Here is a 25,707-nt window from a genome sequence, read left to right as displayed (position 1 = left end):
GACAAAATCGCCTATCCCAGGCACCACAGCTCTCCTAATGCGATCTGCCAGACCTTTGACTGCGTGAACAAATAAATAAGACTTTAAGAGTCAGGAAACCCAAATTCTTGGCTCCCTTGCTGGTCTGCCAGCTGAGGCAAGTCACTTCCTGGTGCCTCTGCTTTGGCCGGGAATAACGTGGGAATACATACTGCCCCTCGCCCTCTTCGGAAAGACCTTGAAGATCTGTGGCAGAGAAGCGCTGTAGCGCAGGGGTGCAAAGTAGCGAGGGGTCCGGAGCGGGGCCGCCTCGGGGACCGGTCCCGGCTTGCCCTGCCGGGGCAGCGAGCAGGGAGCCACCCCGGGCGCCAGCTCGAGCCCAGCGCGGCCTGCGGCACTGCGGGCAGCGCGCGGCGGGGCTGAGAGCAAGCTCCTTTCGGCACCCCCGCGAGGGAGGCAGCGCTGCGGCGGGGCCGGGAGCGTCGCGGCCTCGCCCTCCGCCGTCCCAGGCAGCAGCGGGCAGCCCGCGGGGCAGAGCGAAGCGCCGCCGGCGCCGCGGGGGAAGCTGCCCGGGGCTGCCGCGGGCGCCGGGCGCCGGCAGGGGCGTGGGGGGGCGGCGCGGCGGCAGCGTTTATAGGGAGCGAGGGGAGGCGGCGTTTGCAGGAGCGCAGCGGGGAAAGGAAGGGAAGGGAAGCGGCAGAGGAGGCGGTTCCCGCTCCCGCTGTGCGAGTGCGCCCGGCTCGGTGCGTGCGGGCCGGCGGCGGCGTGGCCATGGCCTCCATGGCGGCGGCGATCGCCGCCTCCCGCACGGCGGTGATGAACGGCAACCGGCCGCTGGACGAGCGGGAGCGCAAGCGGTTCAGCTACTTCTCCTCGCTGAGCCCCATGGCGCGCAAGATCATGGCGGAGAAGGAGCGGATCCGCGAGCGCTACGGGCCCGAGTGGGAGCGGCTGCCGCCCCGGCAGCAGGACGAGATCATCGACAAGTGCCTGGTGGAGCCGCACGTCCAGGCCCGCTACGCCGCGCACCGCGGCGCCGCCCGGCCCGCCGCGCCGCCCGCCTCCTACCCCAGCCTCCGCCTCAACACGGGCCAGAAGGTGGTGCACTTCGGCGACGAGGTACCGCCGCGGGGCGGCGGGGGGCTGCGAGGGCCCGGCGGGAGGGGACGACGCCCCCCGCCCCGTCCGGAGATGGCGGCGGGGGGAGACGAGGCGACGCGGCCGCCCGCGGGGCTTTCGGCCGCTGTCAAAGCCGGGCGCGGCGCCGGGGTTACGCTCGCAGGGCGCGCGCGGCCGTTGGCGGCGGCCGCTGGCACTGCCCGCGCACGGGCGCGGTGCCTCGCGCCTGCGAGGGGGCTCCGCCATCACGGGCCCTGCGGGGGAGGCGCCCCCGGCGGGACGGCGCCGGCGCTGCCCTCGCCCGGGCGCCAGCCGCGGAGCCTAGCGGCTCACGGCCGTGCTGCTCCCGCTTCGCGGCTCGCTCTGCCCCGCTTGCCAGCAAACGCGGCTGGGCGCCGTGCAGCGCAGCCGCGTCTGCTACAGCTGAGCCTCCGCTTTGTTAGGAAGGCAGCAGCCGAGGCAAGGAACGGGCGTTTCTAGTCGCTGACGGCTGGGGGAGTTGCCCTGGTGATGAATGGGAGAGCTGTTCTGTTTGTTTATTAATAATTTTTTTCCCCCTCGATGTATATGCAGAAGGGCAGAGATGTTGTACTTCAAGTGAGAGGATCAGACAGTGAAAACAGGGAAGGAAGCAAATCAAAGTTTGGCTGGGATAAGTAGAAATAATTTGGAAAGAGATTTTATTTTTAAAAAAAGAAGAAGAGAGACTTACAGAAGGGGCCAGTATCAGCACCTTTTGAAAGTTGTCCGAAAGGTGATTTGCGTTATTAGTATGGCTAGCTCTTAAAATAATCCCCTGCTGAAAATGGAGTCTAGGCAATGTTTACACTGAATTAAATCTCTTCCTTTTTGCTGTGGGTTTTAAAGACAGTTAAAAATACAACATTGAAAACATTCCAGCTCTTGATATTTTTGACACCTTAAAAAAATTCAGCCTTTTCCACATTACATGCCAGGAAAAACAAGGGTGTGGAAAGATAGATGGTAAGAAGTATGGATTTTGAAGCTTCTGAGACTCTTACTTAATGGTAAAGTGTGACAATAGTTTTAGGAAAACATAGGTACAAGAGTACCTTGACTGGGACAGTCAGGTTACTCAGCTGGACCCCTTGAATTATGAAGTCTAACAATTAGTGTTGGCAAAGAAGTGACAGTGCTCTTCAGATACCATATCTTCCTTACTCCTTGTGTATATGTATTTTTTTTAAGTCTTAGTATGATTACAGGGCTAATATCTGTCATTATGCTCACATAACTTCTTAAGGTGACCTATTGTTAATTAATTTGTGTGGCTACTAACAGAAAAAAATAATCTGCTTCTGCGCTTGGAAACATCAATCTGATTTGAATTGAACAGTGCTTGTTTTAGCCTTCTCACCAAAAGGATTTATAAGCAGTGCTCGAAGCACATAGATATTCAGCATCATGTTCCCTAACTGGCTTTATGATAGAAGACCGTTGCTTGTGTTTCGTGTGTTGGGAAAGTATGACAGTATGGAGCACACATACTGTATCGAGAAGTAGAGAGCATACAGCCAGGTTTAGTGATAACAGAAATTCTGGATAAGTATTTGCTGGTGGAAGACCATAATTATTGGGGGAAAAGGTATGGAAAGAAGCAGACAGCACGTTTGGTTGCGCAAGCAGTCTTCTAAAGGAAACCTAAACTTGAAGTTACTTGTAGAAGGATTTAGGCTAGTGGCTGTGGAAAGTGAATATATTCAGCTTCCTCAGTCTCACACAGCTCTGCTGTGCTTTCTGCTTTGAATTATAGGGATCCAGACTGAAAGAAAGCATGTTGTAGATTGTTATGCTTCACCATATGGAAAAAGTCATTTCCTGCTTGACAAAACTACAGCTAGACAGCCCATCTGAAATCTGGAAAGTCTTTCTTTTTCCCCCTTTTCCCCTTGCCCCCCCTGCCCCCCCCCCCAAAAAAAGCAGCTATGATACAAATCATCTTGTATTTAGCCTTTCTGTAACCATTAACCCAAAAAAACGTGGTTCATCAAAATACTTGATGTAGAGTGTTTAATTTTGGAAGCATCTGCCTCAACTGACTCAGCTTCCAGGCTGAAGTTAATATAATCTATAATTTCTGAAGAAAAGGGGTTCAACTCATTTTGGCACCTTCCGGTTCCATTTTAGTTCGTCCAACTGCACTGTTGAGCCTCAGAGGCTTTCCTGGCTCCTCATTTGATAGCTTCCTTCCCCCCACCCACCTCCCTTTCTGGCATTTAACCTGATTCTTGGACATTTGCCCTGGCCCACTAATTGCTCTTTCTTGTCCTACTGTTACAGAGCCACTGGGGCCAGTCTCTTGCCATTTCGGTTCAACTTTCCAGGCTTGAAAATGCCTTGCCTACATTATCATGCCGTCTTCTGATTTGACAGCTTCCTGAACTGTACAACTGCACATCTGTTTTCACAGAACAAGGGGACATGAAGGTGTTCCCCACCTGACATCTGTCTTCCCTTTTGTTTCTCTTGCTTCCCTGGCAGGCACAAAGGGAAGGAATTTTTGCTATACATTGCTAATTCCTCTATATCTAAGAATGCTACAAAAACTGGACTGTAAATTCACACCTTTCCTATCCCCTGTTCTCCACTGTAATTTTAGTCAGTCATGAGATAGCTGTGCTAACTGTAAAGGAAAAAACTATGTTTTCCTGTAACATTCTGATTCTTGAACAGTGGTTAAGAATTTTGGTACCTAAAAACTTAAAATCCTTTTTATCAAAATGAAGCTATTTCATTCTAAACAAGACCTATCAGTCAACCTGTAAATCCACTATCTTCCCTTTCCAGCTCTTGTAAAGTACCCAGGCTATGGCCTGTGTCTGTAGGGAAACAACTTCCTGCAAGATCTTAGCTTTTTTTTTTTTTAATTTGAAACAACACATCTTTACTACAATGCAAGCTATCATTTGTTTTCATAGCAGTCCTGCAAGAAAACTCCGTGTGTATTCATAAGGATAAGGACTTTGCAGTGATTTATGATGGCCTCAACTGTTTTAATTGATTAGTCATTGTAAAACTTGCCCCAGGTTAGTTCATTAGCATATTTTGGCTGAGTTCCAGAACTGGAGAAACAGTTTTACAAGCTTTCTTATCTTAGCAGAGCCAAGATACTACAGCAAGTTTTGGGTTTTTTTGGGAGGTAGAGGCAAAGGTCCCTAGCAGTCCCTTTTATAAAAAGAATCTAATTCTCATCTTCTGTGATTTCATTAGCTTATCTGTTTTAGGTAGAAACAAATGAAATGCTTCTCCTGTACATGTAAGTCAGTACAGCTTCATGTAAGTCATTATTTGTGTACAAGAAGAAGAAACTTCTACATATCAGTTTGTTACATATCCAGCTGACAATTCTATTGTGGTTTTGAACGAACTGATACTACAGCTTTTTTTTTTTGAAAGATTACAACAGTACTTTTAGGGAGAGCTAAGCAAAGCCAAAAGTGAGGGAGGCAAGTGAGGGACGCTGGATCAGTCCTTCTTCAGTGCTCTTGTATGATCTTACTGTAGTGCCCAGAGCCAGGACTTAAATTTGCTGATTTGGTACCACCATCAGTGATCTTAGGCTAATAAAAACTAGCTGGCGTATTTTGTGTTGATTAATTCATGATCTAGGATTTTTCAAAAGAGCTGGCATGCGAGGAAGGTTCTTTTCTTTCTTTTTTTTTTTTTTTTTTTTTTTTTTTTTTTTTTTTAATGCCAATTTGCTTTGAGGCTTACGTAACTGTTTACTAATAGTCATGCTTCTGCAGTCTTAGTAAGACATAACTGCTGCACGTACCACAGTCACCTAGCACTTGCTCAGAGGGCAGTTAGACTGGTCCTGGCTGTTGTCTCTTTATCTTGGTGTAGGTATCATGAGCCAAGAAAGTGAAGTAGTCTGTATACTAAAAATTGCTAACTGATGCTGCAACCTTTGCAGTGTGAGTATGCTGGTCTGACAGTGTTCTGGAGCAGGTGCCAGCCAGCAAGAAGTTCCACATTACCAATGATAGAAGCGTTGCTCACCTTCCATGTCAACTAATGCTAAAATCCATAGTGACCTAGCTGCGCATTCATAAGCATGGAAAGTTAATTTCTTTTTCCTCATGTATTCTGGAGGACTTGAGAGAAGGCAAAATGAGAATGAATATTGAAAATACTGATTTACCGGGCTGGAACTCTTATCATTTCTGTCGTACTTTCATGCATGTGACCACTTTCACAGCGTGGTACAGAGGATATATTTAGTGGTTTTGTATCTCAGGGCAATTGCTTCACTCTTTCTCCCTCCACCCTTTTCCATAGAACTTTTCTAACACCAAGCTGATTTCTTTAACTTCTCGCCCAGGATTAAGTTTCTGAAGCATAAGCATCTATTACATTTTTTTAAAGCATCTTTCAGTATGTTATCTGTGCTGGAAGGTTGTGACAAAAATAGATGAGCCTTCTGTGGCCCCTAATGTTATCCAGATTTGTTTCATGGTCCAGTTGTTTTGCAGGCCTAGAATGGCTGCAGCACCATGCATGACTCTCTGCAAATATCTCAAGTTAACTGAGTGCTACTGTTCCTCCTCTTTGGTTATCTCATCCTCACTGCAGCGCTGCCGGTCAGTAAGTTAATAGTTGAAGCTATGTAAACACAGAACTGTGAATGCAATTCCTAAAGAAGACAGGCGCCAGGACTCCAGAGCTGAACAAGATCTGTGTTTGACAGTGAGATGGCAGAGTAAAAAGTAGCACAAATAACTGAGGGTATTTTAAGAAGTTGCAAAGTTTCATGAAAGAGATAGAAGCACAGGAATCAAGCTCTCTGATTCCCTGAGCAGTGTTTTTATACCACAAAGCACAGAGATGGTGGAACTCAAGACGCTTGAGTGTCTACCTTTGTCCACTGTGCTCCCTTGGTGAGGATGCATGTAACTATTAAAACCAGCCAGTTACATGTCCACCATTAGCTCTGCAATGTCAGGTAAGACTTATGAGTTAAGACAGGCTTGAGACTAAATCACCTTAATGGGTAGTATCTCCTCCACTTGATGAGGGTATAGACCTTGTTATTCTCTGACACCTACTCTTAGGGAAACCCAGCATCTCTTCTCTCTATCTTGTTCTGTTTTCATGTCATGTGGTCTAGGCCACGTATGTATTTTAATCTCTTCTAGGCTAATAAGGTCACTTGAGCTAAGTGTTAAACCCCACATGAGAGAATCTTTGCCTCCCTGGTTTGCTGAAGATTAAATGACGTATCTGCATGTGGGCCTAGCAGCAGGAGACTGTTGTTTCACTGTCATTGCATGTGTCTAGACAGTCTAGGCCTTCTGGCTGAGGGCTCCTGGCATGCTGCAGCCTTCAAGAGGAGCTTTCTCTTTTCCAACAAGCCTTCAATTGCTGATATTTCTCCATTTAAGCCTAACACCCATAGGTATAGAAAATGGGGTTAACTGAGCAGAGAGAAATCTGGAAATAGAATTTGAGGGAATATAAATGTAACATGAATGGGTTGAAATATGCTATAAAGTATGAGCCATCTTTTAGGAAAGTAGATGGAAAAACAGCAGTGTGAGAGAGGCAGCCATCTTCTTGATCTCTGCAATAGCTCACTTTTGTTTAGCATCTGATCTGATGCTAGCTGATGCCCCTGGATTCTCCTCATTTACTTCAGTAGAAGATAGTTTAGATATTTATCTTACAACAAATTCACTGCTTTTCTCACTACCATCCTTCTTAATCCAGATGTGCCTGAAACACACACAGAATTAAGGTCTGGGGTTTTGTTTTTGTTTCTTTCCTCCAGTATTTTTAAGGGATATTAAGCATTTGAGAGGTACTGAACAGCTCAGAGTTGGATGTCAAATAACTACACTTTTTTGCTAATGATAATGCCATGTAACTCAGCATTAAATAGTTTCTGTGGAAGGGCAACTGAGAGAGTTCAGTTAGCTTTGTCCATCACCATTTAATAGGGAAGCTTTGCTTATTTACCTGAAGGCACATACGGTATTTCTTTTGCTTAGCCTTAAGAACTTTGTCATCAAGGTAAAGGATTAACCCTTTTATCTCCTACGTTAAAAGGCTTTAGAACAGCAAATTTTCAGTATAGCAATAACCTTTATGCTTGGCCTGTTAAAGACTTATGCTTTTAAAAGAAATGAAAATGCTGTGTGCCTTTTGAGTACAGTACATCACAATCACTGGTGAAGTCCTGTTCTGATAATGCTTTTAAATGCATTTGCAAGCATGGGAACCCGTTTGTTGGTGGTTTTGTGACTGCAAGGCTACTGTTGGCTGCTCCGAGTGGTACCTATGTCAGATATGCTGGCATTCTTCCACCAGTGTTTTCCATTTAGAAATTCTGATGCTGTTTTGCAACAAGCTGCCCTCCATGTAGCAAATGTAGTTTGTGGACTTTTTTTATTTATGTATATATCCTGCAGCCAGTTGCTGGAGTCAAGTGTGTGATCAGATTTTTGTTTGTGTCTTTTTTTTGTTTGTTTTTTCTTTCTTTCTTTCCCCTATGAAATATACTGCATGAGGCACAATTTCTTTTAAATTGGTTCTTTAAAACTGGTGAACAAAAGTTTATTTATTTGCCTTCTTTCTGGAGGAAAGCTTTGTGTGCTGAAAACAAAAGCTGATCAGATATGGATCTCTTCTAATCCACGTGGATGATAAATAGCCTTGAAGCTTTTTTCTCTAAAACTTCCACTCATAATTCTCTTTAGTGGCTATTAAAGTAGTTTATGCCTTTCCTCCTATTTTCTTCAAGCATGTGAGAATTTGTTTGTTGTACAGAAAACAAAGTTATCTCTCAGATATTGCAGATTTTGTTGATGATGAGCATGAATTGGGTGCATCAGACAGGGAACTGTTGCATAGCATTGTTCTGCTGCTGCTCACTTGGTCGCCTCCATGCCTTCTGCATGAGGGCATAAGATACGGAAGCCACAAACTTCCCTTCCCTGACAGTGGGCAGAACCTTATAACTGTCTACTTGGTTTTAGCTTCAAATAAACTTCCAATAATGACAGTCGTTAACTCTCTGAAGCTCTGTATCCTTGAACCATGTCTTACAAAACAGATTGCTAGATCCTCTGCATCCTGAATATGGGCAAAGCTCATCAGAACTACTGGTACTGAGGCCTCCTGTGGCATATTTTCTGTGATATACTGAATCATGCTTTCAAGAAGAAAAATCTATGCTGCTTCTCTTCCAGGGAACTGCTCCTATATAAGAAGTGCCTGCTACTTCAATTTTTTGGAATAATTATCATTAATTTGTTTTAGGACCATTTTATCTACCTAAGCTGGATCTTGAGGTTATATGCCAGCAAGTTCAGTGGCAGTTGAGAAGACATTGAATCCTACTGAGTGGAAAGCTAACTAGCTCCATTCTGTAGGAAATTACATATCTTGGTGTACGGCACCCTGATACCTTCGCTGTGTCTTCCACGTGGTACCTTCCTATCCCTCTGAAAGCAGCCTCTTGTCAGCGGGGCCTGGTAGCAGCAGTGTCCTTGCTGAGTTAAGAAGGTGCACAGAATTTTAGATGAAGAGGTGTTTACTCCCAACATTGTCTACAGTTAATCTCAAATACAGGAAAATAATGAACTGGCAGTCTCAGGTCCAGAATGATGTTCTTTGCTCACCTCCAAATTTAAAATGGGTTCATGGCTCTTTTGCATGTCCTGCAAATGGATCTGTATCATGGTCCTTTAATCTACAAGGAATATTTGGACTTGGTGTGTTGCCTGCTTGTTACCAATGCAAGGTTTTCTGTTGTTTTTTCACTGCAGTGCCATGTCTGAGGGTCAACAGGAGCTTGCTTAAACTAACCATACCTGTACAGTTAGCTGACCTATAATCTGTCTGAGTTTATTACTGGGATCAATTTTTTTTTTTTCCCTGCTCTCCATCAAGTACTCCTTGAGAACAATGAGAAGCTGTCTCAGCTGCTGTAGCAGATGAGTCAGCCAGAGCCTTCTGATAAGAAGTCAGAACTCTGTTTAAACTCCTTAGGTAAAATCAGCTGACAGCTATGCCAACGTGTCTGGAGCTTTAAAGCTATGTGACAGCACATAGGAGTGTTGCGGGCTTTGCTGGACTTCGCTTCTGTTCTCTACTGCTACAGTTAGTTGTGTGCTAATTCATCCAGACCCCATGTAGACAGATGGATTACAGTCGTGCCTCAAGTGTGTGAGAGTTAATGTGGTGGCCGGGCTCGCTGGATGACGAGTTCCAATCTCTGTTTCCTCCTTGACTGTGATTCCTGTCATGGATGCTTCAGAAATGGGGTGCAAATTCCATGAATTTGAGATGCAAAGGATACAGTCCTAAAATGTTTTTGAAATAATTTGACAGCTCACCTGCTATAAGATATCCCACCTAAGTTATATGACATTCCCATGTGGTCAGCAGTGCTCCATAGTGCAAATACTGATAGATGTTAGAACAGCAAATAAAAGGCAGACTTTGCTCGCTTTGTTTCTCTTAAATAGTAATAAATCTGAGTACCTTGTTTCCTAGCAATGAGAGAACCTAGTGTTACACTGTCCTGTATCAAACTTCTTTTTTGGTCAGAATGTGTGACCCAACAGAGCTCAGGCTTTTCATTTTTAGACAGTCTCTGATTTGCTCAGTTCTTCTGGTTTTGAAAGTATTTTTATCTGACCTCACCTTAGATACCAAGATCTTGACAAGTAAAGAGTTAGGAAGATGAACTCCTGTTTTCATATCTCCAGGCAGGAGTGTGGGGTTACTCTCATACTACAAAGACTTTGTTGCTTAAAAACTCTGTGTGTGTTTATAGCTGTCTCACAGATAAGTGATTGTCTGAGATTAATATCTTTACATGCTTATGAGCTGGTTTCAGGTTTCTAACTGTGATTTCATAGTCTTCCCCCCCCCCCCCCCCAAAAAAAAAAAAAAAAAAAATCTGCCTAGGGTGAAATAAGAGAGAGCAGATGAGGAGAATGCTATCAGCTATCTTTGAGAAATGTAGTCCTATACAGAGGTAAGAAATATGAAAAGAAAGGCAGTCATGGTAATTTGGGGGTTTCCTATGCCATGGTTTGCTTAAAACATAGTCTAGTTCTGTACTTACATTAAATGTAGGAGTGTGAAACAAACGCTCCAGGTTTTGTCCTGTCCTTTCCTTCCCTGTGCATGATTACTTCAGGCTTTTGTCCTTCCATCCATCACTCTGTCTCCCCTGACTTACTGTGATGGCAAAAGCAATGTCATACTTCTACCAGCCTGAACACCCTATATACAAATAGGTCTCATCCATGACTAGAACTGAAAATGCAGTCATTTTGTTGCAAGTCATGAACAAACACGAACAATAACTTTTTTTAACCTCTTCTTTCTAGATGCAAGTTGCATGTGTTTCTGGAGGCCATGCCATGTAAGAAAAGATTACTTAGATTTCTCAAATTGGGATTATTTTCAGAAAAACAGCTTCCTTAAAAGTTACAAAGGAATTTTCTATTGCTGATACTGGCTCTCCGTTAGTAATAAAGCTGAAATACAGTAATCATTTAAAAACAGCAGACAGTAAAAATATGTGCACATCTGTCAATAAACTCCTGACCATTCTTCTACAGTATTATGACTGGAGCTGCTGCTCAGTTGTGGAACTTGGCTGTGCATTCTCAGAATGGTACTACTTGGATTTGGATTGCAATTTTACTCTTAACATTATTTTGTTCTTTAAACAGCACGGCATACTTGTTTCAGACTGATCATTAAAGTGCATCCTGATGCATCTCGTCAGGTCCAGCTGTGACTTGGATTGATAGATGTGCAGCTGCTTTGCTGTCATGTGGCTGCCTAGTTCCACACAGACTCTGTCTGCCCAGGGGAGGACATAGGACTTTATTTCCCTAAGGACCCTGCTCCAGTTAATTCTATCCCTCTGTGCGTGGCTGTGGTAGAAAATTGGAAATAAAATATGTTTCAAAGTTATTTGTATAGAAACTGTTTCAGGAGGTTTACATCAGCTTAAGCCTTCATATATTTTATAGGTTAAACTACAGTACTAATTGGTAATACTTCTCAGAGAACTTGCTTTCCATCAGTCTTATATATGTTACTGACTACACTTTAAGTAGTGCTATCAGTTGTTAGCTAGTTCTGTGGTGGCAGTTGTTATGCTTTCAGCAGTGGAACATAATTTCATCTGTATAATGCTCCTGAGCAAACTGGGCTGCTTTTCTGATTTTTTTAGAGTCATTCTTCAATTTTATTTCAGGACATAACTTGGCAAGATGAACACTCAGCTCCTTTCTCCTGGGAAACAAAGGTAAATATGCAGCAGTTCTATTTTTAATGTTGGTTTGTCATTTGGTCCTGTTCCTTGTACTTTTATATTACCTTCATTTTGAGATCTGATATACTAATGTCAGCTTTATTCTGTGAGAGCCTTGTAAAGTGACCGTACTGCAAATGAAAATTGGCTGGTGTACTTCAACTTATGTCAACAGAAACACAAAAGGTGCTTTATGAACCAGTGTTCTGATGCCACATGCAGATGTAAAACTGGTTTGCTCCAAACTAAATATTTTTCATTGTAAGCATTCTAAACAGTTTTCTGTGTTTAGTGAGGAAAGGAAGTTTAATCTTGAAAATGCATATCAGATATTGTATAAGTATAATTGAATTTCACTTCTGAAGTTGGGATGAAGTAGTTAGGGGATGAGGTGAGAAAGGTACAGGTATCTAGCAACTCCCTTAGGTTTAAAAAAACAAAAAGAAAAAGAAAAGAAAAAAAGAAAAAAAATCCATCTTACACTTCATCTTGTTATGTATTAGACTGTAATGAAATCTGCTAAATGTGGGCTATGCTAGAAGCATTGTATTGTTTCCTTTCCAAAGAGCATCAGCTTCAAAAATCACTTGCTTTTCTGTGGGGTGTTTCTTTCTTTCTTTCTTTTTTTTTTTCTGATTTACTCTCTCTGTTTTGTTAAAGCATTACTTACAATGGGATTCTCATAAAACTAAAATAAAGCCAGAATTCCCCATCTTTGTGAAACTGTGGTATGAGGAAACAAGAGTTGTACCATACTTTGATGAAGGAAGTATAATCCTTCTTGTCAAAGAAAGCATGGAGACGAAAGGCTCAGTGCCTCTCTCAAGTAGGAATGTTAAATTAATCAATTTGACTTCTGGTTTTCTGACTTTATCTGCCAGAGAAAGCTGTTTTTTTAATATTTGCCCTTGAACTGTGTAGATATCACGTGTGAGCTTATGAATATAATCTAGGCCTAATGCAAAGTAATTATCTGGAAATGCCAGTGAATACTGACTTAATCCAGTTGCCCCGACCCTAAAAGTGTTGTCAGCCTTTTGTGCTCAAGGTCACTGCCTGTGTACCCCAGTTGCACTGGGCAGATGCCGATTAACCTGTAACTTGACCTTGGCTCCTGGATCTCAGCAGCGTACAGTGCAGCAGTTTGAAAGCAACCATTGCCAGTTCTGATTTGCCTTAAAACTCTTACAAGTTGTGGTAGTTCAGGTACCAATGGAGTGGTGGAGGGGTCTTTGCCATGGGAGCTGGGTACATAGTTGGGCTTGACAGCCTCTTCAGGCTAAGTCATGCCCTCCCATCTTATTAATCAGGACTCTTAAAAGAAGCCACTGGTTTTAGTATAATACTAGAGAGGCTTTTAGTGTGGGTGTACTGGAGTGCAGCTGTCAAGAAAAGAACAGTAGAGAGAAGAGTATGGAACTCATTGGCAATAGGGTGAACTAAATCATGTGTCGGAGTTAGCTAAGTTATAGCCATCTGCCATACTTCTTGGTGCAAAACCAAAACTCGGTCTTGGGCACACTGCAGCTGTAATCATGTATCTAAGCTTGACCTTGATATGATTTAATAACTTCTGAATACTTGAACTTCCTGGAGATGGTTCTTCCTGTATTACACTGTCTAACTAGTGATCCGTGATGTGATACATCTACAGTCAAATGGACTTTAACTGGTGTTGGTGATTTCTTCTAAATGCTTGCATGTCTAGTGAAGTTTTCTCCAGCCCAAACTGTGGCTTATCCCTAGCTGATTAAGAATACTTTTACCATCCTCCTAGTGTCTCAAAATGAAGAACTGCAATGCTCCAGTTTCATATTTTTCTTTAATGGATGGAGGATTGCAGAATGATATGGAACCACTCCTATGACTGCTGCAGAAAAGTGTGTGTGGGGAGGAGTTACTTTGGTAATAATTGCTTGCCTCAGCTAATCAAGTTGTGCATTTCTCCTCCCCACTCCCTCTTTGCTGAGCAGAGAGAACAGCTGTGCTTCAGCTGTGGAGTGAAAACTTGAATCACCTTTTCCTTGTGTAAACCTTTAGAGAATCCATTTTGTCTGGCCTTATGGAGTGTGGGTTGATTGGTTTGTGTGGGTTCTTCCTCTTGTTTTTTCTCCCCAATGCCTCCCATTGTTTCAGTCAACTTGCAGCTGAATCCTTCAACTGCTGACTCTTCCCATTCTTAAGGTTTATATCTTGTTCCATGCTTGCTCTTTCATCTCTCCTCTAGGCAGTACTTTAATAAGATGATACTGGAATGCAATTTCTCCATGATTTATTGGGCAAGGATACTTTCTATTTAGCCAGTCAGTCCAGTTTGGGGAAACAATGAAGAGCACTTGAGTGGGCTTGTTTAATAAGGTTGATACCTTTTATAATACATGTTCAGCTTGTTGAGAGCCAGAGCTGTTCCCTCTGTTATTGAAGCTGTCAGGCTCATTAGGTCTGCCTCATGGTGGGCTATTCTTTTCATGATATTCTCTTCCCTGACAACTCTTTCATGCAGAATTGTGGGGTGTTTTTCTTTCTTTGTGCATTATTGCCATTATGAGGGAATTCCTCCATTATTTTGCTGCTTCATATGAATGTGCTTTGGCTTACCTAAGGAAGAGAATGTGATGCTTAAGGTTTCTACCTTTGCAGAGAAGGAGAAAGTAGAGGTTTAAAACAGTAAAACCAATAGGCTTGACTTTTATAGTTTTCTTACAGTCTGAATAATGAAAGTAGCAAAATAATATTTACCTGTAACTTATGTTAGGAAAACGAAGAGGCTAGTGAGAAGGCTAGAGAAGAGGGGAGGGTATGCTCACTATCTATTGGAGGCTCTCTCAGCTATTAACAATGATAACAATGTTGATTCCAGTTGGTGAAGTATGGCACTGATTTTAAAAATATAAGTCCTTGACACTTCTATAGATAATGATTTGGAAAGTTTGAGAACCTTACGAATGCACTGCTAGCTTTCTTTATGTTCTACTGGTTATTAAAAAAAAAAAAAAAAAAAGCTGAGGAGTTCTCGTAGATAGTAGCATGGAGTTTACCAAAACAGACACCTTAATCTATATTTAAGTATACTCAAAAAACAAAGTACAGTCCCTTTTTTTAGAGACCTGTGGTACACATACTTCCTGTGGATGTCAGGCCACTTACTGAAATGCATACATACAGGTTTTGGGGTGTTTGGTTTGTTTGTTTTTGTCTTTTGAAATTTCTTGATCCCAGGAAACTTAAAGATCTACTTTTCAGATGATTTTTAACATCTATATAAGGACGTTCACTGTGTACTCACTATAGATATCTTTGAGGGAACACTCTCCCCATCAAAAATCCCCATTATACTTGTGGGTTATCATTAGGACAGTTTATTCTGATGGCCATAGCTGGAAATGAACCTTACTATTGATTCAAAATTAGGACTACTGGACAAACCAAATTTTTCTAATGTGCAATGCCAAGAGACACTACTTCAAAGTAACTAGTGCAGTGAATTCCCTAATTCCATGGCTGTCAAACTTAACAGAGAATTGTGTATTAAAAGTTCTTAAAAAAAAAATCAAAAGTAAACTTTTCTGTATTCTTATTTTAAACACAAATGGGAGATAAGGATTAAGTAGTTCAGAATGTGGCATACACTCACACAGATATCTCCACAATTTTTAGCTATTTGATGTGTGTTTACTTTAAAATTCTTGTCCTACCTTTACTTTTAAACATGCAAACAAAGCAGAAGTACAATGTAAATTGTTGAGCTAGCTGTTAGTATTTGAAAGACCTAATATTTTAAATAGAAAACTGTAGAACTGCTTAAGAGGAAAACTATTAGGAAAGCAACAAGTTCTCATGTCCCTGCAAGTAAACTGACACTTTAACTAGTGATTGACTTGGATGGAGTGATTTGGTTTGTGGGTGGTGCTCTGGTAAATATAATGCATCTTGAAATGTGGGTTACGTTGTTTAACTGGAGCTAAAGCCAGGTTTGTGAATTTAGGGCACTCTATTTATGGCTTCAGGTTTAAGTGAGATGAAAGCTGACGTTTTGGCTGAGTTTAGCCTTTGAAGTTTTTCTTGGTTTGTTTGAACTAAAAATTCAGTGACACTCAGCACAAATCCCAAGATATAAACGGAAAACAAAGATCATGCCTGTTTTTGCAAATTAAATTTCTTAGTAACTCTTCCTGAACTCAGAACTTTGTGGTTGTTTTTAATTAACTTAGGGAACAGAAAATACCATAACTTCAATCTGCAACCTCAGTTAACACACTGAACGCACAGAGCAGAATGCGAATAAATTGAAAACTATTTCCAGTTCCTGCTATTAATTAAAACAAGTTCTATTCCAAAATCTTTCAAATTGACATATGTACCTCTAAAAATATGTTGGTCTTGTTACAGGTAGAGCAGTTCTGAAGGTAAGTTTAGTCCTCTGTACCTTGTTTTTTCTTCCTTCACTTCTCATCTACGTGTAACAGGCCCTCAGATGTTTTTTGAAAAGTGAAACCTTCCAGGTGTGTTTTTAAAAAAAGGGTAGGAGGGGAAAAAAAGGACTTCATGCTTAAATCCCATTCAGTACTCTGGTTCTTGCCTCCCTATTTCTGTTTCTACAGAATGATCTAATTCCAGCAAAAATTTATAAAGAAAAATAGCCAAATTATGTTGTACTTGAAAACATTGTCTGCAAACTTTATTCCCTATATCCACAGAATTGTTTGTTACAGACTATAATTCAATATTATTTTTATCAAGTTGGCATAAACAGCAGTGCTTCCTTGGAAGGAAAGAAAAGTGATGCCTTGGGTTGTGGGTTTTTCCTTAACCTTTTTGATCTAGACAATAGATATCTTAAAAATATTGCTGTCAGACTACTGTTGACTACCAGTTCTTGAGCAAAAAAATAAATTGTGGCAATAGTACTGGTGTTCAAGATTCATTTTAATCTGCATGGTCAGGTGTTCTTGGTCACAGATGCAATTGCCTGCATCAATCTTTGGATAGCTGTCTTTGAGCACAAAATCATGCACATACCAGATACAGACAATAGAAAGTTGCTTCTAAAGCTAACCAGTAAGAGTGACAAACTTGTGTCCAGAACTAGATTGTTGTTCATATTACAAAACAGTAAATCATGAAACTTCCTCTGAAGCTAAATGTTTTGCGTCTTTTGCACCACCATTGTGTATGGACCAAAATAAGTTTGTTGTTTTCAGGAGATTGCTCTAATTTTGTCCTTGCAGTTGGTCTCTGCTGAGTTAAGGATTTCTTCCTGATTCTTGTCAAGCTCACTGCGTGCATAGGAAACAAAGTAAAAACTGCACCTACTTTGGGTCCCATATTTATTTTGCTTTTGTCCATTTGGCAAACCAGTCATCCTTTTTTTTTTTTTAAAAAAAAAAAAAAAAGATTTAATTCAGCTTTCTTACCTTGGCATATATCAGGCTATGCTTAAAACAAGCTGGTTTTGACAGTGTTTCTGTAGTCTTTGTCTCAACAATTTAGACTTTTGAGGCTGCCAAGCAAAACAATTTGTTTTGGCTGTGCTTGCTTGTCTGTTTAGTAAAATACTACACATTCCTGATGAGTGAATAAGATGCTTAAAAAAGTTCCTAGGTTCTTTGTGGTCATCTTGTTTTTAGTACAGAGCTTATGAACTGAGACCTGATTTTATACATTATTATTAAACCATTATGTTCTTAAAGTCTGTGGTGTCTCTGTTTTAGAATACATTGTTTGCCATGAATAGATAGTGATGCAGATAATATGTAATACAGATAGTATTAAGATTTGTTATATTATCCCTCCTTTAACACTTAAACTAGGTCTAGACTTTAAGTCCAATAAATAAAATTCATAAATACTTTACTTAGTATAGTATTCTTAAGGAAAGATGGAGTGTTTCAAACAACTTTTTAAAAACTAAAATAAAATAGATGTAATATTCAAATTGATTAGAGAGGTGAGCCAAGACCGAGGCTCACATTTGTTTTAACCCATGCAGTGGTTTGGGACCAGAAGGGTAGGACTAAAGAAAATGGAGACTTTAGGTTTGTTCTGCCTGAAAATACTATTTTGCTCTATTTTTTACATCTTCCTCATACTCATTTTATTTTATCCTTTTACTTGCACTGACTAGAATATTGGAGATTGACTAAGAAAGATTAGGCTAACTCTTCATTTCAAAACTAGATGAAGTAGATGTAGTTTAGATGGAACAGGTATATTGCAAACTGATTTATTGAATATTCAGAGACTTTTTCACAACTGAAAGATGTAAGTTTCCAAGAGAGTAAAAATACAGAAGCTGTATACAAACTGAACAGCAGGTATTTCTCCTTTTCAAACCAAAATTCTTGTTCTAGTGTGTGGGTGTGTGTGTGTTTGTTTGTTTGTTTGTTTGTTTTTAATCTGAATGCTTAAACTGCTTAAACTATAGTCCTGTGTTGGTATGTTATTCCCAAAGATCAGTTGGGGTTTAGGATGACTGCCTCAACCACAATCCTGTGGGAATACAAAACTGTAGCTCCCCTCAGTACCCTAAGGTATCCATTCTGTAAGGACAAAGAGTCCAACTTCTTGAGAACATGCATGAACAGGTGGGTTGGAAAGGGTAAAACTGCCTGAAGTTGCGCTGGAGTGCCACTCTCTCTAGATGACTGCACTAGAAGCAGTTTGCTGCTTTCAGACCAGACCTCTAAATTGACATTTGGACCCATGTGAAAGAACTGAAAACATGACCACAGGAAGTGGCTTTTGCTCCACAGCACAAAAATTTTCCATGAGGCATAACTTTATTTGTGTCTCTTGCTGTTGAAAGACAGTCATCTTGTTGGGTTTTGTGGATTTTGTTTTGTGGATTTTGTTTTGTTTTTTGGGGTTTTTGGGGTTTTCTTATTCCCCCAATTTTTGTTCTAACAGACCCCTGCTTTCCCTTCCATCAGTGTTTAGCCTCAGATTTTGTTTCTGACACTATTCCAGTAGTATATGGCCCTTAATGGTCCCTCCATCCCCTGGGCACTTACATCCCCTCTCTCTTGAGCTGGGGCGGGAAAGAATCATTTCAGTGTGTGACAGCTTTAGCTATTGCCATCTCTAGTGCTAGCAGTGGGACAGGATGGTCAACAGAAGGAAGACCTGAGGATAGAAAGTAGCACTGTTTTAATTTCTATGTATGAGGTACTTAGGTCTTCCAAGATGCATAAATTCCTTTATATAAATGATTTTTTTCCCCCCTTGTATACTGGGGAAATACTGCTCTGATCTATATATTATTGTGTGTGTTTTTTTTTTTTTTTAAGCTGGGATTTTATTAATTCTGATGTCTTAACATCAGGGTGGTAAATCTCTATTAGATAGCATTGCCAAGAGCTTAGAGAAATAAATCTGTTTATTTTAATATAGGGAATGGCTGTCACTGTGAATAATCCTCAACACCATTTCATAGCTTGTTAATGCAGAATTTATCTAAGGAAAAATCTCCTGCTCTTAACTTGCTCATGATTTTAGGTTTTTTGGTTTTTTTTTTTGAAGTGCTCAATTTCTGTTCTTATGGGGGGGAAGTTGAGATATTTGGTAAGAGTTGTGTGTATCTTTGCACTTGCCTTATTCTAGCAGAGCCTTAATTACTCACGGCTTATGTTCTGCATCCTTTCATAATACTGTATACTCTCTTAATGAAAATGCAGAGCTGCATGCTTCCTTGCTTATAAATTTGGGAAAATACCTAACACTATCTAATGCTTTAGAAATTTTTAGATAGTCCATGAATCAGTTGTGTAGCCAGCTGCCCACTTGTTCAAAACAAACTTGTTTTATGAATAAGAAGTTGCTGAGTCAACATTTGCACTTTGAGAAGTATCTGAGTACTAAACAGTAGGTGTGCAAGAACTGCTAGACCGAAAGTCCCTTTGAACTTAACATGTGCAGTAATGTAGAATTTGGGATCAGATACTTTTAAAGAAAATGTGATGCAGTTCAGACTTGTTGTAGACTTAAGTTAGTAGACACTATTGAACTTTATTCAAGAAAGACCAGGTAACGAAGCAGAACTGGAACAACTTCTCTTCACAAAATCTGTAATGACGTTTAAAAGTAACTATTACTAGCTCGTAGCAAAAGCTAGCATTTGAAATTGTCCTCCATACTTTTTCAAGACTAGTCAAGCCCTTAATGGCACAAGCCCTACCCCCACACCCAGTATTTGTCGTTCATGCCCCCTCTCCCCGCCCGCACACCAAAATACTGGACATGATGTTGTTCCTGTCTGGCACTTGCTATGGTGCTGTTTTCCTGAATACAGCAGTGTTTATGTGCTCCTCAGAGTGGCATAAAAGCTTAACTTTCTTAGTCTAAACAATCTCAAACTAGCTGACAATCAAGTGTAGTGAAGTGGTAGTATATAAAAATGAACGTGCTTCTTGAAGTACTAGTCACTTTTGGGTGGCTTTTACAAAATCTTTCTCATGCTTTAGCTGTGGTCACTTACTTCCTTGATCCAATGTTATTTCTAAGAAATGAGTGCAGCTATCCTCACTGCAAGCAAAAAACCTCACACTTCTGGAATACATATAGAACTGGTCCTGCTGGAGTTGTTTCTCTTATTTCAGAGGGGCATTAGAATTGTAAAATCTACTTGTTTATATATACCCATTATATCCATTTCTTCATCTTGAAATTAGATGTTGTAACACATAGCCCACTATTTCAAAGTCCATAATTGAAGACCACCTGTTCAACTACACTATAAAGCTTTTTTGCTTAATCCTATTGTGTACAGCACTTACAGCATTCAAAATGCATGCGCATCTATTCTAATGTTTTAAAGCTGTGTCATGCACTGCTAGCTTGGATGGCACTGTACAACTCAAATATACTTTCCTCCAAATGACCAGTCTACAGCAGGTCTAGGACTCTTTCATTAACTTGTAGGTTTTTTATTTTTATATATATATTCACTTGCAGTTTTTTAAATGTACAAATATAATAATAATACATATATGTAGCTAAAAAGGTAGATGTTTATGGAGAAAATAAGTCAATTTTGCTGTGGCATCTGCTGTTTGGGAGCTGTCTGGTCATTGGCAAAGGTGATATCTATGTGCATGTAGATCAGAATTCAAACTGTTTCTTTGTGAAGGTATTTGAAATATTTTTCTTTAAATCTGAACAGAGTCAGATGGAGTTCAGTGTTGCATCTCTGTCCATACAAGAACAAAGTGGTACCCAGTTGCAAAATGAACAGAGGCAGGCAGTTAAAGGAGCACCTGGTGTCCAAGTTCCTAAATCTTCTCAGGCTAATAAGACCCCTGGCTCTGATGGGCTAATAGCATCCAGAAAGGAAGAGGAGTCCTCTTTCTGGAAGATAAATGCAGAGCGCTCGAAGTTTGAAGGAGACAAATCTGAGTTCCAGTCACTGACCCCCAGCCAGATCAAGTCCATGGAAAAAGGGGAGAAATCCCTTCCCTCTTTCTACAGACAAGAGTCTACTCCAAAGGAGATGGCAAAAGCAGAGAAGCCCAGCATAACTAAACCAGAGAAGTCTGTCACCCCTAGTCTACCTTCTCTGGAATGGGAAAAACCTCGACCCAGTCAACTCCCTTCTAGTTCTCTAGATGACTTCTTTCTTCCTGACCCACCACGGGACCTGGCACCTGCTAGGACAACCAGCGAAGATACTGATGGTATTATACTTACAGATCCACAAATTTCTGGACAGGTAAGGATGGCTAAATCCACTATTCTTAAATTTAAAGAGTATATAGCACATTAAAATCTGAAAAGGTCGCTCTGGAACACTGGGGATTCCCTAAAGCATTAAGCCGTAGCTAAGCTTGCTGGCTTTTTAGAGGAGTCTAGTTAATCAATATGTTAACTCCCATTGTCTCTTTCTATCAAGTATTTTTTCAGTATAGCAATGTTTGTAGGATAAAGGCATCATTTAAATATAATACCAGAAACACTGACTGGGCATCCAGTGTCTTGTTGACAGCAAGCTACCTAACAGTTTAGGGTAGAGCTTAGCATATCAAATACAAATTAAAGACTTTTTCTCATGAAATAGCAAAATACTTTTTGCAAAAAGTTTAACTTGAAAAGTAGATAAACTAGAATGTAGGATACCTTTTTGAGGGGCATAGTCAGCCTAACAGTGAATTTTAAACTAGTTTCTCAGCTTTTTAAAGCGGTAGCCCAACAGCCACTTTCAGTGCTTTCTCCCAAGCAGCTGGCTTGCTTTCAAATATGTTTTCTTTTAAAGTCCAAAATGGAAATGGAATGAGCTTCCAGAATTAGCCTTCTCATTTTTTTTTTATAAACAGCAACAACAACAAAAAATAACCTTAAGCAGCTCAATAGCCAATTGGAGCTATTCAAAATGCAGGTGCTGGTCTGTAAGAAAAAGAAGGGAACAGCAGGATATGACATGGTGAGGGAAAGAAAAGGAAGAGATACCAAGTCTAAACTCTGAAGTAGAGAAGTAGTTCTTTAAACAAAAGTTTTGCAGTTCTGTTTGGAATTTGTGGCATTACACTCTGGCATAAGCCTGACATATTACTGTACACCTTAAGCATGTCGCATAGTGGTGTGGTGATTATTTCTTTTTTTTTAACTCCCTTATTTTCACATTAGTGATTGCTGAAATTCCAAACCATATGGTCAAGAAAGGTGCTGTCTGAGGTTAAACACTTGACACTGATGTAAATGCCAACACTTAAGAGTGAATATTACTTAAGCCATTTCAATATTTGGAGCCCTAGGTTTACTTATTTTTTTTGAAGCTAAGAAGTTAAGCTTCTTTAACAGTATTGCAGCAAATTATGCCTGCAGTAGTTATTTAAATTGTAGTTAAAGGTATTGGCATGATTACCTACAAACGGATCATTTGTTGCAGTTTTAATTCTGGCATGAACATTTTCTAGCTAATAAAAATAGGGTGTTTTGCTTGGGTTTTTTTTTCCCCTCCATGCAGAAACAGTCCTACTATATCAAAATGTAAACAGAGCAGCGGAGAAGGTAGTATGACAGAACTTGTCTCCTTTTCTGGGAAGAGAATCCAGAGGCTTGGGCGTCTCCTCAGAATAGTCTTCCTGAACATTAAGATCACATTAAATCTCATGGCTAAAAGTGAAGTCCTGCAGGAATAAGCATGTTCTTGATAGCCAAGTAAATAACTTGTCAACAAAGTTTGAGATGTAATTTTCTGAAAACAACTGACTGTCATTGTAACAGGCAGTCTCTTTGAATTAGTGATGCTTACATTCTCTGTTTTTTTTCCCTTCTCTGCAATTCCCACTCCAGTCTAAAAGTGAATATGGGTTATTCCAAGGGAATAAAGAACCTTTTGCCTGCAGACCACCACAAGAATTTTATTCTTAACTGGAATTGCCTTTTTTTTGGTCATTATGAGTATTTCCCCATGTCTAGTATTTTTTTGGTGTAGGTCCTTAGGTGTCCTAAAGTGAGGTGAAGAATTTGAAATATTGGCAGACAACATTTCAAGCCTTCTTTTGTAGATAGGCAGTCATGTACCGAGTTTGTAATACCATAATTAACAATCATGCCTTCAATATATATATCTTTTTTTTTTCTTGCAGAGTAATACAAGCAATGTTATCTTGAAGACTGGCTTTGATTTTCTAGACAACTGGTAAAAGATGCTTCAAAATAGTTTAATTTTGAGGAAGGAGTGGAGCATTTTCTCCTTGTATGTTAATTTACTAGCATCTGTGTCTTTTTCTAGAAGTAACTTTCAAAATCTTAAATGTTGCCTTTGTATAAACTTTTGTAACACCAGATGCATTTTTGGTTTTTTAAACAGTGATAGAAGTGTGGTCTCATTTGGATTTTTTTAAATACCTGTTAACTTTTTTTTGTAGTTATTGTATTGAGAGGATGGAGGAAGGTTACCATGTATATGTTAAAAGATAAACAAATGAGACTCTACATCCTTGAAATGGCACCTACAGGAACAAGTTGCTGTTTTCAATTGAAATCTTGCTAGCATGGCTTGTAAGTAATAGCACAGAACACGCAGTGGTTCCAAATAAACAAGTAATTCTGTACTTCAAATAACTAGCAAAAAAGGTGTGAAAAATCAGCATACAGAAGAGTTGCATTAATTTCTGTATTTCATTTAGAGTGTAACTTTTGTACCAGTTATTTGCAAACACTTCTCTTTTGAAGAGGACAAAGGCATTGCCAAAATGACAGATCCAAAGAAGCACTGTGTTTGTACCCAACATATCTCATAAAATAGTCAGACGGGTGTAGGAAAGTGATGGGGGGAGTGTTTCTGGTTTTGGATTAAAGATTGAAGAGGAAGAAGGGGGGTGGGGAGTTGGAAGAAAACCCTACTGGATGGGAGAAACTGTCTTCAGGGAACGTAAGCCTAAAGGCTTCGCTGCCTCCTTGCTAGAACATAACTTTTCATAATAGTAGTGCTGGAAGTGCAGCACTGGCAATTGCTGGAGTGTAGATTACCTTTATTTCAGGAAACCACTATGTTCATGGCAGGTGGTAGCAGTATAAGGCTTCTCTGTTTTTTAAGCAGCTTATCTATCCACTCAAGGACTCAACTTCGGTGCTTTTTCTCCTTGTGGGTACATTCTCTTCAGCATTCAGGGTGTGGGTTACATTTGTTCCTGAGATGCAAAGTGGCATCTCTGGGTGGCCCTCAGCAGGATTGTCTCCAGTTCTAGGTTCAAATGGTCTTTGCTTGGTGTTTTAAATGTAGAGAACAAGACTAGATGTCATTTGAATCTGCCGTCTCTGAAATGCAGCATGATTTACACACTGACTCTCACTGTGTTTACCTCACCTTGAAGCCTTAATTCCCCCTACGCACAACCAGTGAATGGTCTGCTCCAATGCCAAAGGTTTGACCTTTCCCTTTACCTCAGCAATAGTCCCATAGCATTTGTTGGAGGTAGAAAGCAAAACCCAGGGCTCTAAATGTGTCTAATGGGTTCAAGCCAAAGCTATAAGAAGGTCACCCTGTGCTAGACCATAATTGTGCCAGGCTTCTCGTGCATTAGCGTTTGACATTTGGTTAACTGCCAGTGGCAGTTAAATGTGCAGAATTGGATGATGCAGGACTTTCTTCTGCATAATGCAGGTCTGTTACAGGAAGAGTTTTAAAAGTCCTGGAGAAGCCTTGCCTTGAATTGTTGTACTGCTTGCTTTGAACAAGCATTGTATGCTGATAGAGCACTAAACCTTATCTCTTGATCAAGGAAAAAGCTATAAGCTGGCAAAAAAAAAAAAAAAAAAAACAAAAAAAACAAACACCTCCAGTTTTTCTAGTAAGTGTTTTCTTAAAAGGTTTCTTAGCTAAAGAGGGAAAGCCACAGAGTATAGGTCATTGCACAGCCTTATTTATAGAATTCTAAGAGCTTCTTTGCATCCTTGCTGGGATGTACAAGCTACTGTAATTCATGGATATTGTCTCTGCATTCAGCAGTTCAGAAAATACTTCTGTTGTTTTTATAGGCCTAAACTTTTCTGCTGTTTTTTTTCCTAGCTGACCTTTTTAGGATTTGTTACAGGCATCCAGCATTAGTATAGCTTAAAACAGCTTTAGCACAAATTCTTTAGGTGTATAATTAGTACTGACTTGCACCTTCTTGTCAAAGCTGACAAATGCTAACCTCGGGTTTTACAGTTATGAATGATTCTAATTTTCTATACACTCAGCTATTGAGAAGTTTTAAATCCAACCTAAAGATGTGCATTCTAACCTTACTTAAAGCAAAATCTCTTACTGTTGAGGAGTGTTCTTTTAAATCTCTGCTAAACACATTAAAGCTTCTTAAAGAAGAACCTGGGCTGTCTGTCTCTTCCATTGGCTAACTCTACCCTAATACACGTTGGGACCAGCTGGTAGAACATGCTGCAGAACTTTTTACTTATCCTCGTAGGTTTTTTCCTGTGCTTTGACAAAAGTTGATGCTCCTCCTTCTTTCATATGTTTTTATTAAACATTCTTACAGAACAATTGTACTTGGTCACATTTTATATTAACAATGTTTTAATAAAGTCACTTTAAATAGAACATGCAAGGCTTTTGTCCTGCTTTTGTTTATTGTCCCTTACACTCTACTTTCCTCAATATCGTTGCAGTTGTTCAGTGCATCTTGAATTTGCCAGAGAGGCAGTCAAGACTGATCTGCTCTAGAACTAGGAACTAAGTCTTTTCAGATCAGGTAAAGAAAATTAAATTCTCTACACCGCAGCTGTTTTTCAAACTCTTATGTGAGAGTGTTTGGGCAAGTATCCTTTCTGTATCATTTTATATGACAGCTTGATACAGGACAAGATTTGGA

At 40.4% G+C, this 25,707-nt stretch overlaps 1 protein-coding gene across 3 annotated transcripts; it reads left to right on the top strand.

Annotated features, from left to right (window-relative positions):
* Positions 1–603: 603 nt before the first annotated feature.
* Positions 604–25,436, top strand: C3H1orf198 (chromosome 3 C1orf198 homolog). 3 transcript variants are annotated; one of them, XM_064509270.1, is made up of 4 exons: positions 604–1,077; positions 11,321–11,395; positions 20,559–21,104; positions 22,981–25,436. In XM_064509270.1, exons 1-4 carry the CDS (start codon positions 751–753, stop codon positions 23,035–23,037), a joined length of 1,005 nt encoding a protein of 334 aa, XP_064365340.1. In that variant the 5' UTR covers positions 604–750; the 3' UTR covers positions 23,038–25,436. The 3 variants fall into 3 exon arrangements, with proteins under 3 accessions (XP_064365340.1, XP_064365341.1, XP_025973120.1); XM_064509271.1 differs by having other exon boundaries at positions 606–1,077; positions 11,345–11,395; XM_026117335.2 differs by having other exon boundaries at positions 606–1,098; positions 11,345–11,395.
* Positions 25,437–25,707: the final 271 nt, after the last annotated feature.

The sequence above is a fragment of the Dromaius novaehollandiae genome, chromosome 3, assembly GCF_036370855.1.
Source record: "Dromaius novaehollandiae isolate bDroNov1 chromosome 3, bDroNov1.hap1, whole genome shotgun sequence".
Lineage (NCBI taxonomy): Eukaryota > Metazoa > Chordata > Aves > Casuariiformes > Dromaiidae > Dromaius > Dromaius novaehollandiae.
This window is presented reverse-complemented; position numbering and strand designations above follow the sequence as displayed.

Excerpts from the sequence above, each read along its gene's own strand:
- C3H1orf198 (XM_064509270.1), top strand. The coding sequence starts at position 751 with ATGGCCTCCATGGCGGCGGCGATCGCCGCCTCCCGCACGGCGGTGATG. Across the intron at positions 1,078-11,320 it reads GCCTCAACACGGGCCAGAAG|AGTCATTCTTCAATTTTATT; the intron begins GTGGTGCACTTC and ends TGATTTTTTTAG. Across the intron at positions 11,396-20,558 it reads CTTTCTCCTGGGAAACAAAG|AGTCAGATGGAGTTCAGTGT; the intron begins GTAAATATGCAG and ends AAATCTGAACAG.